Raw genomic sequence first — 17,579 nt, forward strand, 5'->3', positions numbered from 1 at the left:
CCCTCTTTAAATTGGAAAAAAACCCACGGGACACTTAATTTCATAGCTGTTAATGATGGTCCAATGACTGTAAGATATTTCTTAAGTATTTCATTGTATAAGGACTTACGGAAGTGTATTATCAAATTTTGGCATTTAAGGCATAGCAATAACCAGCATGTGTGTTAGAGGAAGTTCTCTACATTAATGCTTGTGTTATTGTCCTTTCCACTCTTCTCAGAGGATGCACATTTTAATTACCAAAGTTTTATAACTTATTCTTCAAGTCAGAAGAATGGTTGATGCAATGTAATGAGTTGCTTATTCAAATAAGCAAGGAATCTGAAGGGTTAGATTTGTAAAAAAAACAATGGTGCCAAACCCGAGACTAAATAGTGACCAATATGAAATTCTGCTCAAAAATACCAGTTTGGGATTTGAATTTTGCTTAATAATTCCCCACCTAGAACACAAAGAATCATATTCTTACTTAACTGGATTTTGACAGAAGGTGCAGTAAATCTGGTTGAAACTCAACATCTCTGATTGAAGGAATATTCCACTGTTTCAAACTTTGCTTCCATTTCAAATATGAACAAGGCAAAAAATCTCGAAAACAAGTCAATTCTATTCTGACTTACTCTGCATGGTAATTATAGTATAATATAAATTCAAATAAATTTTGAAACAAAAAGACTTTCTGAAACATTCCATTCCAATAAAATGAAGCAATATTTTGACCCTATCAAACCTCTTTTACATACTGCGTAAAAAAGAAGTGATGGAAATCAGCATGTTCCTCTTTGGTTCTGCATTATGAAATGCTAATAAATGCAGCATGTAGGATATTACTTAAATAAATGGGATAAACATGAAGAACCTAAATATTTATATTTTGATTATCATTCTTGTTTTCAATTAACCTCTACAGCAGGCATAATGAAGTTGTATCTGTTTTACTTAATGGACAAGATGAATTGTATTGGGCTTTGCTGCTCTTTTTTTTCAATGTCTGTATTCAGAAGTCTTTCTTCCATCTTTTAAATGTCAACAATAAGGACAAAAGCATCAGAACTAGGCAGGATGTCCTCTACTTACTTCTACGTTAAATGTTACCACTCAGGTAAAAATGGCTAATCTCCATGCACTAATAAGAACTGTGCAAGGCTGAAGACAAAGGTGTAAGTGTATTCCCTGTACCAGGATTCAGAAGACTCGCAAATGTTAGGTAGTGTTCCTTATGGGCAACATAATTTGAATGTTTTTTAGTGAAAGAACTGGATTTGGAATCACTGATGTCATCTTAAGGTTATACTCTACAAGTCTTGTTTCAAACAGTTAGGTGATAGGGACAAAAGCTTCGCGATGCCGTGATTCTCTCTGATTACTGTCCGTTCATGAATAATTTCATCCATAGCTGTGGACTGACTTGTAGAATAAGGCGTTATTCAACAAGATCAAGGAACCTGTTGTGCAGGTTATAACACATCCACACATATCTCACCTGGACCAATTTTCTGCCACAATCAACTTTTGGAAGTACCGTGCAATTGACTTCACTTGCAAAATGCTATACCCTTAAATGCTAACAAAAAAATTGATTTTCTGTTGGCCTCTCCAAAACTTTTAAACAGTGCTCTCTTACTCATATCTTTCCCTTATCTGGAGAGAGAATAATTCTTTTAATCCCACTGACATCCACAAAGGTATATCCAGCCCTACAACATCTGTCTGGAACCTGCATCTATTATATTTTTGTTCATTTTTGACCATCTGTACCTTCCTTGCAGTAATTAACGTGCAAGAATGTAGCTGCATAATTGATTCCTGTGGAGCTTTAAAGTCATGCTCATCAACTATGTTTGTGTTTGAAGAAATGTACAACATACCTTTAATGTCGTTATGGGGTATTTATAGCAGAAACAAATATTTAAAAGCAAAACAGAGACATATCTGTGCATCACCAAGATAGCAAAGAATATAGTGGGATTAGTCATTTATTACCCATACTTAGTTAAAAGCATTAATTAACATCTTTTAACATGTCTCCAAGGGAAAAATAAAGAAGGTAACCCAGACTCATTTTCATTTTACTGCTTTAGCAATTTCATAATATTTAGACTCCACCAGGAGCCATTAAAAAAGATGAGGGCTCTTTAAGCACCTTCTCAGGCTAAATTGCAAGGGAATATCTAGAGAAATGTAAATGACATTCCTGTCATATCAAACAAATATATTATCACAGGTGATGGAACAGTAAAAACTGAACATCTCCTGAACCAAAAACTGACAGCAAAACACTTTTTCTACCAGGAAATGCTATTTTTAAAGCAGACCAGTTTGTAGGAATATGATGAGTTCAGCAGCATTTTTCAGGGGAAAGGTTCACATGATTTAGTTTCAACCAGGTTGAAATGGTTCATAAAGATTGAAATACTTTGTTTCAGCAGAGTTACTTTAAAAAATATTTTAAAATATTAATTGTAACATATGCACATATAACACTTGCTATTCTTAAGATAGAAAAGAGCAGGATGAAAATTATAACTCTAAGGCATTATGATTCTTTGCCATTTAGATGAATTGACGCTAAGTGGAAACACTTGAAATTTTCATTTCTTGGTAAGTTTCAAATATTTATTTTTCCCAGGAATAATAAAATATAAATAAATCCCAAATGTCAAAATTTCCTACGGAGCAGAAATTCTGGTTCTTTAAACTGATGGAAAAATCCCGGAGCTCCATCAGAGACTTTCTGCTTGTAATCACAGTTTGTCTACTTATTTTCATACGTTAAGGTGTCGGAGGAGCCTTTGCTCTGCTTCCATTTAAACAGACGCTTTCAAATAGTGATGTTTAAAAGTGCTCTATATTCATGCTCTCTATTAAGCGTCTGTGGCATTCTGCCAGGTAATAAATCTTAACCAGCAAAAACAGTATAACTTATTGCTTGTATTGTGAACCTGCCTCGGATCTCCAGTCTTAGATAAGGATCCGATTGTGCTCGGTGCTATAAGAATATCAATTTATGATTATAGAGAAATTATTGGATAAAGTAATATCATGTTTAGTGGTAAAATAATATAATTTATTAAATTACACAGTTAACAATATTTGTCTGTAAAAACTACTGACTAAAAGACATACCATAATTTTTACATTTTATAGGGGACCCAGAATATTCAAGTTAATCTCCTCTTGCTCTCTACTTTGAAGAAAAATTCAGTGTTTTCAAGAGCTCCTAATGACCATCTTTTCTGAGCTCTGCAGTTACTTTCATATCATTTGAGCCTGGGTTGCACCAGGCATTCAATTCATCCAGGTAATTACGGCTCTCAATAGCCCAGGACAGATTCTGATTCCCTTTAGCATTTTAAAATTTAGCACAGCATAATCCTTGATGTGCAACACAATATCCCTATGCTTGGTTAATAAACAAAATGAAGATTCTGGCCTGGAATTTGAAAATAATCATAAATTGGACCTGCATACATGCAACACAGCAAGTTATAGCCTAATAAATCTAATGGTGGGGCATACAAGAGAAGTGTACAATAACTGCTGTAACAATTTTCTGTTATTTCTAAAGAGCATTCATTAAACCGTACAAAGTCTTTTTAAAAAGCTGAACTAATAATACCTGGAAAAACAATGGCATATTTTTTTCAGAAAATAAATGATAAGGTATGATTCAGTTGCCCTACTCCTCTTTGTCTCCAGAATAATATACAGTATCATTTTGTCTCACCTAGTCTGAAGAATATAAAGTCACTATTACCATGTTGTAACCGTGATGGTACGTATTTTAAAAGGATTGTTGTTCTAGCTGAGTACATAAACTCACAATATTTTTTACAAGAAATAATTCAAATTCAGGGCTGTAGAATAGCATAAATTACTAGAATAGGAAGCCACTGTATAAATAAAAGATCAGCTTCAAATTTTACAGAAATAAAAATTTCCTGGGAGCCAATAATAGAATAAAGCTTGCTTAAAAGGGCATTTATATCAAGTGACAGGCAAAGAATTTGAGCAGTGACAGAAAATATTTCAGAAGCGGTGAGTGACAGATCAGCTTTATCATATTAAGAAGTTTTCACGACTACATGAAAAACTAGATGTTTGTTTACAGTGTTGTTTGGTGTAAGAGCAAATACAAAGACAGACAGCCTGGGCGATGAGTAAGAGGAGACATTGCAGGGGGGACATTAAATGTATTACCTTCCGTAACTCCACTGAAAACAAGGGGATAAGAGAGGTGCTTTGGGACTGATCTCATAAAAGTGTATCAAGCTCATTTCCAGCCTCTTTCCAGGGAGCTGTTCCTAGGACAGTAACAAATTTACTCTAAATTATGGAATCACACTTGAAGGGTGTCAAGCTACAGCTCAGTGATATGTTACCCACCAGTGAGCTGAACACATATCTTGACCATGGGCATGCTTTTAGCTCCCTCTCTTAGTAAAGCCTCAGGCACTCAGGGCTGCAAGAAAAACAGTAACATGTTCGAGGGGACCAAACACAAATAACAAATTGCAAATAAATGATATTTTAAGCAAGTAGCAATAAAAAGGGTGCTAGATAGGCCAAAATATTGTTGCCTTATAAACTGGAAAATTAAAGCATCATTCACTCTGCACAGTTTGGTCATCTTTTTCCATGACACACTGAATTTGCTTAGAAAGCACCTTATTGGTTTTGTTATTTCAGGGGGAAATGTCGCTGAACAGGGAAGTGAGATGGATAGGTCAAGTAGCCAGAAGAAAGGACATTAAAATCAAAGGAGACAGGACATAATAATTATGGGAGAGAAATCTGGAAAAGTATTAAATAAAAGAATAAATAACATAAATCAAAATAACAATTTTTTAATCATTATAATCTACTGAGGTGTGTTCTCAGAAGATTGTCTCAGATGATCAAAAGGCTAAACCAGGATATTGCAGGAGTGAATTACCCTGGAAAAAAAATGGGACATCTGTTCATTCTTTGCTGTAAATGAAGCAAGGACTGGAACATAAACTGCTACCCCAGTCCCATGCATGTAGAGATTAAAATTAACAGATTATCCACCTGATTTGCTGCCTTTGTGGGCCTCCCTTCTGCCTAGCACAGCATAAAAATACTTCAAACTAATGTGTCTGGGCTCATCCACATTATGGGGTTCTAAAAAGCTGATTTTTAGCTTATATGTTATTAGTACAATGGTGATCAACACAGGCATATAGGAAATTTAGAGAAAAAAGTGATTGTGATCTGATTGTATTTAATAAATGCAAATGGCATAAAAAAGCCCCCTGCAACCTACACTTCTTTAAAGATGCCAGTTTCATAAATGTGAATGAGCCAAATGGAGTGGGAGGAAGAATTAAGACGGAAAGATGTGAGAAAGATTTAAGAAATTTTAAAGAGCTTTTTGGTTTTAGAACTGAAATCCCATACCTGAGAAAGACCAAATGGGTTATAAACAACTAATCTCATTTAGAAGGAAAGTTGGTTCTTTGGAGTTTAAAGTCATAATAAAGGAAAGAAAGGAAAAATGGATGGTAATGATCATAAATCAGAAGCTAAAAAATTGGAAAAAACTGATGGAGGAAATAAAAAGGGCAAAAGGAAAATTTGTGGTCATGAGAGGTGAGGGCAAGGAGAAGGTTTCTGAAAGCATATTGAGGGCATAAAGAATCTTCTGATTCAAATAGAAATAAGTTTCTTGTCAGGAGTGATGTTAAAAAAGATTTTTCACTACTGATTTCTGTTCTGTACTTGAAGCAAAGCTAGATGTTGTAGTCACATTTATGATGTTTATGGTGACTCTGAAGTATCACCCTATCAATAGCTAGGAAGAATGATAAACAGCATAATCTAAAGCTAAATACTTTTTAATCAGCAGGTCCAGATAACCAACATCTAACCATTAGGAAAGTGATGTCCATAAACTCTCCTAATCATTAAAGTTGATTTTTAATAAGTCTCAGAGCACTAGAGGAAGTTGCGTGAAGCTAGACGCTAGACAATGTTGTGCTAGTATTTAAAGACAATAAACAAGAAAATCTGTCATCCTGACATCAGTGCAGGAAAACACTGGAATGGCTGACACAGGACTCCATAAAGTATTGAAGTATATTAATACAATTAATTTCAGTTAATGTAGTTCATGTAAAATAGATCTTGTCAAAGTAACTTGATCTTATCAATTCCTCTGTTCTGAGATAGCAAATCAGGACATCTGTCTTGTGTTCTTGGGAAGTTTGGATCAGGTGATTACAATAGTCCTTTTTGGCCTTTTTTATTGGCAAGAACTGCAGGGACATGTCATTTATTAACTCTCCTTTCCCTACAGCAGCCATTTTGTTATAGCGTTGTAGCCAAATTCCTGGTTACCTTTAAGGTTCCTACTTCAGAAGAAACTTGTCTATTTAAAGCTAATAAAAGAGAAACAATATTTTGCTTTTGACTGAATTAAAAAAAAAATTAACAGGCTTTTTACTGATTGCTACTACATCCTATTAGAAAAAGCAGTATTTTAGTTCCCTGAGACATTTGATGAGGCTTCTGCTTACAGGTGTTTTGAATATTCTTTGTGTACAAATTATTTTTCAGTATGTTCCCTGACCAATTCATTTTCATCTGAAATGCAGTGAAAGGCACCTATCACCAACATTATATTTATCTCAAGTACACATTAAAATGACTCTTTTTAGTGATACGTTTGATTTTTAGTAGCGTCACTGTTTAGTGAGTGACCTGCTTATTCAACTTCTCTTTATGTAAACCTATGGACATAGCACAATGCTTTATGATAGGTTTATTCTTTCATGCTTTATCATAGTTACCTCACCATTACCACAGTTGTCAAGAATGGACTGAATATAAAGGTAAATTGAATTTAGGCTTAACTCAGATGTATGGTATCTTTCCTCTTGTTTGAATGTGTTTATGAAGAGTGAGATGTGCTAAATAAATGTGTATCTGTATGTGCCAATTCAAGTTTCTCCCTGCTCTTCTCAGCAAGTCGTTCTATCTCTCTTTGCCTTCATTTCTTTATCTGTAAAATGATATCATGGCAAAGACACCTGTTTACTCAGAAGTATGAGATCTCTCTGTAGAAAGTGGTCGTGTAAGATGTATGTACTATCATTTCTATTATCATTTTTTGTTATTCTGAAAGTCTGATGACCCTGTAGAAGGATATTTAAGGTGATGCGTTAGACTTACCCTTAGGATTCTTGAATAATGCAGACTCTCACTCTTTTCCTTAAAATATAGTTCATTTTGTATTTCACCTGCTACAATTAGAGCAAAGAAAAACAAAGTCTGAATATTGATGGTGAGACAGGCTTTAAAAGATGTGGACAAGCCTTAAGCATTTTTAAAATTAGATTGAAAGAAGCACTGAAAGTTTTGCAAGGAGAAAGTCTTGCAGTGGATCTGTAATGCTACTTTCTTCTCCTCAATCTGCTTACATGAGAAGGAAAAAGAAATATAATGTATGAGATGTTGGTTTTCATAATATGCATATTGCATGCAGTACAGCTAGGAGTCAGAGCCAGTGACCCCAATGATTCAGGTAAAATATAAACACGAAGTGAAGAGACAGTCGCTGCCCCAAGCTTCTTATCATTCATTACATTGCTTTTACTAAGTAAATTACTGTGTTCCAAAATGGCACTAAATATATTGAATCAGATTGTACAGTACACCAGCCCACTTGTTGGAGCAGATGACCATGAATTCATTGGAACTGATACACATGTGGGTGGTCAAGTGAAGCATATGTTGAATCCACAAATAACTCAGGCCATAGAATGGGTGATTTGTTGCCACGAAATGTTTGTTCTATCCTCTCTCCCTATAGAAATGGTCCCCATGAAATCCATCTGCTTTAGCTTTACTTGGGGGCTTCAGCCTTCCTGAGCTGTACAAACATACCCTGAAAGTCATTAGTCCAGACTCGTACCTCAGGGAGTGGATGAAATCAGTTTAATTAGCAAGAACATTTGCAGATCTGTTTGAACAGTAAGAATATCTTCCTAATTACAAAGGTAGTGAAACACTGGAGATGGCCAGCTGGAGAGAGTGCGGTTCCTCCTGACTGCATGTTTTTGAGAATGAGTTAAGCAGACACCTGTTGGGAAAAATTCAGATAAATTACCTTAATAGTATCAATCCTAGTCATATCTCTACACCTCAGGACTAGGAGCACAAACACAGCACACTAGGGAGACTTAGACCTAGTCTAAGTCTTGACCAAGCCCAAATACATATTAGTTTATTAATCAAATAGTCAAGCTTGATAAAAACACAATTACCAATTTCTTTGCAATAAAGAAATTCATTTCATATTAAGTTCTTCAATCCTTTAGTGCCTGAAATTTCTTCTAATTAGTGGGCTTTGTGAGTAAAAAGCAAAACAAACCAATTCAGTAGCTATGACTAGGAGTTTTATGGCTTGACTCCCATGAGGAGCATCGTAACTTCTTGGTTGACTGTAAGCATGTAGATCTTTGTCTCTGAACTAAGCATGGAGTTTTTATTTTAATCGGATTTCACAGATATGTATTCAAGGCATTTTTTAAAATTCACTAACAAAGCTGCATGATTCCCATCCACTGTCCCTTCTCAAATTTCTCTACTTGGTATTTTCATGTCTGTAATGACAGTCACTACTGCAATATCAACAAAGGCACCAGAAATGTTGCTCTTCTGAGACATCTGCACCCTTCTGTTTGAAAAAGTAGTTCTTCAGGTATCTTTGAGATATATATCCATACTGAATAGAGATTTCCATCAACCTCAGGACACAGTTTTATGTTTTTTCTTGTTCACAAGGTCATTCTCATTCACCTCTTCAAGGAGGTAGGAGATTTTTGAAGGCCACTACAGAGAGATAGATAAGCTTACACAGAAAAGACACATGCAAGCAGTAGTAAATCTTGCTGCTTTCTGGGATCAAGACCTATTGCACTAGATTAGACTGTCTTTCTATAAAGATGAAGCAGGAATTTCTATGAAGACACAGGCAAACAAGCCCTCCAAACAGCCATCTGTAACTTATCCTTCCAGGTGGATCAGTGATAAACATCTCGTCCACTAACATGGATTCTCTAGGCCACATCTGAGGATTGTCTTTTTCCCCCCCTCTGCTCTCATCCAGCTCCCTAACCCAGTCGTGCAAACATATTTTCTGTCTTCCTATTCACTCCTGCTAGCATTATCCAATCTACTCAGTTGACTATAATACAATCTACTCTGAAAAATTGTCACTGCCATATACTTCAGTGATCTGTAGCTATTTGTGAGTAAAACAAATGAAAACTTATTCGCTAATTTTTAAGTTTCATTTCTCATGCTTAATTCCTATATATAATAGCCTTTCCAATTTATTTTTAGAATTTCAGTTGCCATAGTAAAAGCATATTCCTTCATTGCTGTTTCCCTGCTTCCACCTAGACAGCTAATACTGTAATCTTCAGACTGGAGCCTAATTATGTTCTCTAATAACTTCATCATCCTCATTTGATTGTTTGCAGTGTGAAGTCATATTACAAATAATGTAGTTGGTTCCAATGTCTTCTTATAGTTAGGGTTAGAGGAAGGTCAATAAATATTGAAAATCATGTTCTTTTTTTTTTTTTTTTTTTTCAGTATTTAACCCTTCTGTGGGGAATTTGTTTAGAACTGAACTAAGAAACTTTCCAGAAGAGGAAAAATCAATCATTAAAGCCAATCAGACACTCAAACACTCACAATAGTTTATGCATTTAAATTCAGGCAAGGTTCTCTGTGTATGGCAAGCCACATATACCTAATGCTGACTGAAGTAAGCATAGGCATTTACCACATTTTTATCTGGGGCTGCAGTGCATTATGAAGTGCTGAATATTTTTGAGGATACACTGACTGTGAATGAGATTCTGAAAAAAAGTCTTAATGTTAGTGGAAAAAGTCACTTAACTGGTACTGACCTGCTCTTTTCTGACTTGTTGGGTGGAATTTTAACAAATTCCTTTCAAAGCTGCCTTCTATTTACATCAACATAGTTACACCACTGTGAATAAGAACAGGATTTGCTTGTCAGTGTATCCTTTGCAGCAACATTTATTTGCCCCAGAATCTGAAGTACAGCTATATTCAGAACGTGAGGTAGATCTGTTTAATGAGCCAAACATGACCCCTGGCAGAATGCTCAAAAAGAGAAGTAGCCCTCTCCCTCTGGTCTTCATTGCTGCCGGCCCTCAGATCAAGAGAGAGAGAGAGAGAGAGAGAGAGAGAGAGAGAGAGAAAGCAATGTATAAAAATGTTTCCTGAAGCCAGAGACCCACTGGAGAATGATGGATGGGAAATCAGGCAGGGAAATGGCCATGGCAAGAAATTAGAAGTGTGGGAGGAACACACATCTCTGCGCATTGATTCAGGACTCTGCTCATGTGTCTTTAAATTTTACTCAGTACTCTCAGCACATTCTCTTACTTTTTTAGGTATATCCCCTATCAAATGAATCATTCTGAAATGCAGATTCTGAAAACTCATCTCTGTATCCTTGTCAACTGTTTAGGAAATGCTCAGATGTCTTCTTCCACTTTCTCCATTACATATGCCAAAAGTACACTAATACAATGTGCTCTCTTATGGAATTTATAGATGTGAATATTATCTGTAGTACTTATGATGGACCAACAGCACCCATTCCCTCTCATCTAGTTTAAATGTGTACAAAAAGTGGTCTATATCTAGATAGCCATTCTTAATATCTTCTATACTCAATAGAAAAAATGAGGTACTTTTATGTCTTAACCTTATTGCACCAGTTTTTGACATCTGCTTTAAGAAGAGGTGATTAGGTCCCTAAAAGTGTTTATTTCTCTTCAGTAGTTGTGAAGAAAGTCTAAGCAACTACTATAGACATCTGCATTTGGTCAGATGAATACCAGTCCAGAGAAATTATCACCTGTATAGAGAAGAGTAGAAATCAGGATCATAAGTCTAGAAAGACTCTGAAAAGTCACTCTGGTACTGCAAATACTGGTAGCCACCAGTTAGTATTCTGAAGGTGCCTGTAGGTTAATGAAAAGCAAGTACTAGTCACAACAAAGCATCGTGCACTCACTCACCCCCACACACAAACATTAAGAATGAGCAGAAATTATTAAAGGACAGGTATCTGGCCATTGGTACTTCATATCTAGTGAAGATAGGTTTGCTAAACAATCATAGTAGCAGCAAAGTAGCCACATGAAGACTTGGGTGAGCTAAAGACCACGTGATTAGACTCTCAGGTCTTCACAGAGCTGAGAATCATTTGAATCATTTGCTATATAAAAGATTTACTATGATAGAAGATCCTGTCTCATCGCTGTAATTTGGTATCCATCCAAAGCTGTAGCTCAAAGTGGTCTTTCTGTTTGGCAGAATTTTTGCCTTTTTACTTGGACTTTACTTCCTCTAAATCAGACTCTCGTCTCAGTTACACCTTCGCAATTCCATCAACTAATTTGGATCTCCTGATGATTCATACTAAAGTTCAGGAGGAAAAGAACAGATTCAGCGGTTTTTGAGTGGATCTTAAATAGAGGAGCCAACATGACTTAAATCTGGTTATATAACTCTATCTTTCCATAATAGTGAATATTACTTTGTCATCTTTTAATATTCTCTGTGGGTGTTTATAAAAAAAGGATGGGTTACTTTTGGGTATGGCAGAGTCTACACACACACATACACAAAGAAAGCCGGAAGAAGAATAGAACATCATTCTAAAAATGAAATATAATTCCATGGCAATGATATTTGTAGCAAGTGAAGGACAAAACACAAGATTTCTATTAAATAAATCATAATTTATTACACGTGCCTAAATTTGGATGCCCACTTAAGCACCTAATTACATGAAAAATGCAATTGCCCATGTAAAGCGATGTTAATTTTCAAGCACACCTGCTGGGTTTGGGTTGCTCGTTTAGGTACCTCAGCGTCGTGCTGTTGTGCGTCACCTGTCGGGAATGTTTGTGCGCCTGTCCGGAGGCTGACGGAGGTTGCTGGTGAGGAAAACCGCGGCACTGCAGCTTCAGTGTGCAGCCCTGTTGTCTCACCAGCATAGCTGACAAATTTCTTTAAGAGTCATAACTGGAGCTCTGGCAGTGCAGTTTTTTTGTTTTGGTGAGGAGATGTGCTGGGAGAGAGCCTTTCCCTGCTCAAACAGTAGATGCTTCTGATTTCCTGGATTTCATCTCCTGTTGATGAGTTCGCAGCTGTGTCTCTCTCTATTTTTTGTATTCTTTTCTCTACCTCCTTGACACATGCTGCATGCCATTAGAGAGCAAAAAATACCGCCAGGAGTTCTATTCTTAGTGTTGGTCCATTTGCTTTGTTGATTATCATCCTAACTGTCAAAGAAGTGAAATGGCATTGCTTTACAGTACCTGCACTCCACAGTACCAGCTTTCACATTGCTCTTTGTTTCCTTGACAGGTAGAAACTGTTTCTGTTTTTCCTCATGAATGCTTTATGTGTGAAACCGAACAGTTCATGGTGACAGCTAAAACATAGCAAGCGGCACTAAAGGACATTTCTTAAATGTGTTTCTTTGCCCTTTCTTCAAGTGGAACACGTTAATAAGACTACCTATGTTTTTCCATGGAGGATAGGATCTTTACAGTTTAAATATCTTTACACTCTTGTAAATATTACTTAGATGGCAGAAAATGTAGGTTTGTTCTGGGGAGATTCTCTGATTCATTTTACAGCTTCGGCTGCATTATAAAAAAGAATTTTCTTTCTTGGACCAAAAAAAAATGCTGTCTTACATTTTCGCCCATTTTATTGTAAATTGCAGGGAATAAGAAATGGTGGAAGGGATGGAGGTCACACCACTGTGTAACAGGCCTGGCAAGTGGTCAGTGGGGGAGGAGGTGGAGGGGGACAGTAAAAATCTAAGGCTGGTGTAGCGACCATCCTTCTCCAAGGAACTGAAAGTCAAAGAGCTTTAGAGAGGACTTTACGGATATTCTATTTCAGGGTCTAGTTGGGTGAAGTATGGGATGTCAGAGCTGACAGAAGTGTTCCAGAGAAACACGCACATTTGACAGACTTTAAAAATTCCTGAGGAATGTAGTTAAACTCTCAGCAGACCCCAGGCAGCAGGGTTCTGGCCTTCTCTGTCCCTTAGGCAGCCCCATCCAAGGGGGTCTGTCCATGCTGAGAAGTCAGGACAAGCATGATCACCTCAGCCTCCTTGGGCGGCTGTTTGCCAGGTAGGGCAGCTCTTGCTAGGTGCAGATCAGAGGCAGCTGTCTTGGGTTTCATAAGGCTGAGAACATCTGCTCTGAGTCTCCCAGCATTTTTTTTTTCATGAATGTTTTGTGGATTTTTTAAGATCCCGGTTTTTAAAAAATGTGAATGAAGGAGAGCAGAAGTGACTATGATGGGAGAAACCCACTGTCAGTTTTCCAGTGCTCTTCACAGAGCATAGCCATGGTCCCCGTGTGGTCTGTTTGCTCCAGGCTTCCTCTGTGCTGCTCTGTGGTATTATGGCATTACCAGTAGCTGGATAACTTCATATTCCTCTAATTTTGGCTGGAGAAAATAGAAGCTACCATGTCTGCTGAACAGCAGTTTCCCCTTGTTCACTTTGTTTTCATCTACTGCCATCAGCTAGATCTTTCTCCAGAAAGCAGTCCTCTCTCAGGCATTCAGTTTCTCTCTTACACCAATAGGCTCTCTGCCTGTTTCTCAAACATAGATTCGTGTTGCCCTGTGCAGAGGTCTGTGCAGATACAGATAGACTGCTCCACATACCTAAGTAGCTCGTCTTGTTTGCCCTGGAAATATGAGCCCCATCGGCAGTGTCTTTAGAGGCATCGAGGCACACAACAGGTCCAAGCAACACTAAGCGAAACTTTGCTGCTATATTGCTGGGTCAGCCTGCAATTTATCCTACTGAAGAGTGTTGTGCTTTGGGCCATGCTGGAGGGAAATAACAGTGCGAGATGATGACAGTGGTTGGGATGCTGTTCTTCAGGTGCTGGTGGGCAGGGAGGCAGACATAGCTGCTTGTAGCTGAGCAGCAGTTTAAAAAAGACTGTGATACAAGTGCCTTTCTTCAAGTCTAAAGCTTTCAAAAAGCAGCTCTCTGGGCTCCATGGAAAATTTAGCATTTCTCAGCATTGATACTACAGGTCTAGTGTGCATGGAGGCGCCTAAAGCAGCCTGAAGACTGAGAGACCAGTATGTGCTGGACCTCTCAGTCCTGGTCTCCACGGTGCGCAGTCTGGGGAACTGGCTAAATACACCATAGCTGGCTTATAACCCTTCCTTCCCATGAAAAGCAGAGCACCAGGGGTGTTAGGATGGGGAAGGCATTTCTGCCGTGGAGGTGGGGGTGGCTGGAGCATGGCCATGGCAACCTGAACTAGGAGCTGCAAAGTGCTCCTGGGTCATAAGGTCTGATTTTTGGGACCCTCTGGGTCCTAAGGCACACAGTGAACTCAAGGCCAGGACAGCACCACAACTTTTCAGAGGATGTTTTTGACACTTTTTGTCCTGCGTTGTCTTCTTTATACTTTCCTTTATATTATCAGGAGTGCAAAACCACATAATAAAGAATGCAATAACTGCAAAGAAGTTCGCTTTCTCCAACAGGAATTATCTGACCTACAGGCATTTAAGGTGATCCAGAACATTTGTGAACATAACCATAAAAGAATTTTCTGATGAAATCTTTCAGGCACTAGTTTTCTCCCCCAGATAATAACTGCAGTCTTAAAAACCTACAAAACCAACACAGAGACACACATACATCCAAGCATACATGCACAAACATAGAGATTTATAGAATATATTACATATACACAAGCTCAGTTTTATTCCAGTATATTCCTATGGATTAAATTCCAACTGACTGAGTTCAATCAGAATATTCCCAATGAATTAAATGGAGTCTAGTTTGATGTATGTATTTGTAGGCAACAGAAGACACGTATGCATAAAGGGCAAACATATTTCAGTATCAAAATCTGCATCTAAAAAGCTACCATAATTATGTGGGTATATATCAGCTAAGGTATGTGGGTATATCTCAGTAGCAAGGGGCCCAATCATTGTTGTTTTGTTAGGCAAAAATAGCATTTTCAATATCTTCTTAAGATGATAGCATTCTAAGCATATTTTTATTCTCCATTTACATACTAACTTCACCAAGAGCATATAAATTGAGTAAGAAGTAATGCACCTGCTATGTGTGTATTTAATCCTCTCTCTTTCTGCTCTTTTTGCATAGAGATTGAAAGATTTAAAACAAAGGGAATTTGCTCGAAATGTGGCTTCGAAGTCATGGAAAGATGAGAAGAAACAGGAAAAAGCACTCAAGCGGCTCCACCAGCTTGCAGAGCTACGGAAGCAGTCAGAATGGCAAGTATTTTTAATTTATATTATGTTTAACACCCTTTTCCTAAATCCCAGAAGAAATCTTCAAATTTTTACTGCTACACTCTATAATGTACAGAGATTGTGCATACTGTAACCTGTTTACAGTTATCCCCAAATCCAAATGTTCCTGCTCTGCAAACCATAAAATTGAAAGTCCCTGAATTAATTACTTGGCATTTGAAGGTCTGTGTTTTTCTTTCCTGTAGCCAGTTAATCTAATCTGTTCTGAACTGAGTGGTTTGAAGATGATTTTATATCACCATTTTTTTCTTATTAAAACTGACCTGAATAATTAGTATAACTGTCTTATCATTTTTATAGCAAGTGAAAGGGAGAGGAAAAACACCTTTTAGCACCTCTCTACTTAGTCCGTGAATCATTCTCATTACTTCTACTACACTGAGATTATTCTCACAGTTTCTCTGTAGAGTAATGGAACTATCATTATGTGAATGAAAAACAAGTAATTATCTCAGTTAAGTTTACCCAGTACTGTTAGCTCAGCTGATGAATATCAAGATACAGTACAAAGTTTGTACTAATAATGCTTTACATTTTAGAAATCTCCTCTGTTTAATGACACTGAATGCTTCAGTAGAATAGACTGGCACCAGACCAATTGTTTATGTTAATCTATGACCACAATGGGTTAAGGAGATGACTGTACAGGCATCCTTTTAAATTCATATGAAGCTTACAGTACCCTGGAAATAATAAGATTCAGGGTTTATTATACACTAATTTTGGCCTATGTAATTGCTTTTGAGTAATCTGCAGAAATACAACAGTTTAGTGCTAATGTATCACTTCTATGGTTAAAACACTATTTTCGTACAAATCCATTGAAAGAAATGTAACTGCTTGTGAGAGGATGTGTTTGTACCCATGTTCTTGAAGGTGTGGTCTCAGACAGACTGATAAGGTCAATGATAATAGGAAGGCTAGAGTCAGACTGGAAGGGAGTCAGTGGGTCCGCTTTCAGAAAGAGCTAGGAGTCTACAGTCCCTTACAGAGAGCCTGGAAAGAGTGCACTTGCAGTTCCCATTTGTGATGATCGATGGGTTCAAAGGCAGCTGAAATCCCTGCACTTGGCTTAGGGATTCTCGATAATTGAGGCAAGAGAGGAAGTCGGCCTTTCTAAGCAAAAGTCAACACACAACTGTTTTCATCCCTGAATAATGTGTCTCAGGTTCCAATAGAGTTACCTATAATAAGCTAATACATTTTGACAACAAAATTACCATTAATCTGATTCACACAAAAACTGAAAAAAGTAGCTTTATTTTGCTATTCCAAGGAGACTTTGAAAAGGATCTCTTCATATTCCACTTTTTGCAAGAGATAATTCCCTCTTGATGTACAAATTGGGGTAAATTTTTATCTCCTGATGCTAAATTTGTGGCAAATGCAAATATATTCTCAGAAATGCAGACGTATTTTCATAGTCTGAGTTGACCCTACTCCAGCAAATCTTTATGTCATTTCCACTGCTGGAGAGCAACGCATTTTTATAGAATTTAGAAAACATGCTAGGCTATCTGTACACAGCTGCTATGCAGACCTGGCAGCTATTATTTACTTATACTTGATTAAAATATTTTCTAATATTTTCTATTTTCTACTTAATTTTTTTCTAATATGCACTGCATTAACAGCAAATATTGATAATTTGGCTCATGTAATGCACACTTAAAATATTAGTTGGAATAACATTTGTATGGTGGCTATATATGTCTCATCTCTAATGGAAAATGATGGTAGTCATTCCAGTCTCAGTTAATCATCTATTGCAAGAAATAGATGATTTACCATCTGTTTGTTAAGGCCTTCTTCGGGTAGGTCGAATTTCAAAAAATTACTAGAAAAGTAAACCACAAGTTCAAAATCTGAGAGTTTTTGGGAAGAGGGAAATGTATTTAATGGAAGTAAAATACAGGGGGAGAAAATGTGACCAAGAAAGTCCAGTGGTGGTTGATAACGGGAGTACCGAAGCTGCCATTAACACTGACGGAAATTCACCTTATGTCCATTCCCCCTGCCAATATATGGTGACAGTCTTGGCATACCTCTTCGAATATTTCAAAAAATCATTTTATTGTAGAAGGATGCAAAGGTAAAATAAGAATATACTCTTTAAAAATCAGTGCTCTCCCTGCCACCACCACCCCCCCCCACAC

The 17,579-nt window shown here is 37.2% G+C and overlaps 1 protein-coding gene across 1 annotated transcript in view; it reads left to right on the forward strand.

Annotated features, from left to right (window-relative positions):
* Nucleotides 1-17,579, forward strand: part of ZNF804B (zinc finger protein 804B) — a 250,123-nt gene that overhangs the window by 224,263 nt on the left and 8,281 nt on the right. Inside the window, exon 3 of the mRNA XM_026098752.2 lies at nt 15,254-15,384. Within this exon, the coding sequence (XP_025954537.2) occupies nt 15,254-15,384 (131 nt within the window). The remainder of the gene's footprint in view (nt 1-15,253; nt 15,385-17,579) is intronic.

This window comes from Dromaius novaehollandiae, chromosome 2 (assembly GCF_036370855.1).
Source record: "Dromaius novaehollandiae isolate bDroNov1 chromosome 2, bDroNov1.hap1, whole genome shotgun sequence".
Lineage (NCBI taxonomy): Eukaryota > Metazoa > Chordata > Aves > Casuariiformes > Dromaiidae > Dromaius > Dromaius novaehollandiae.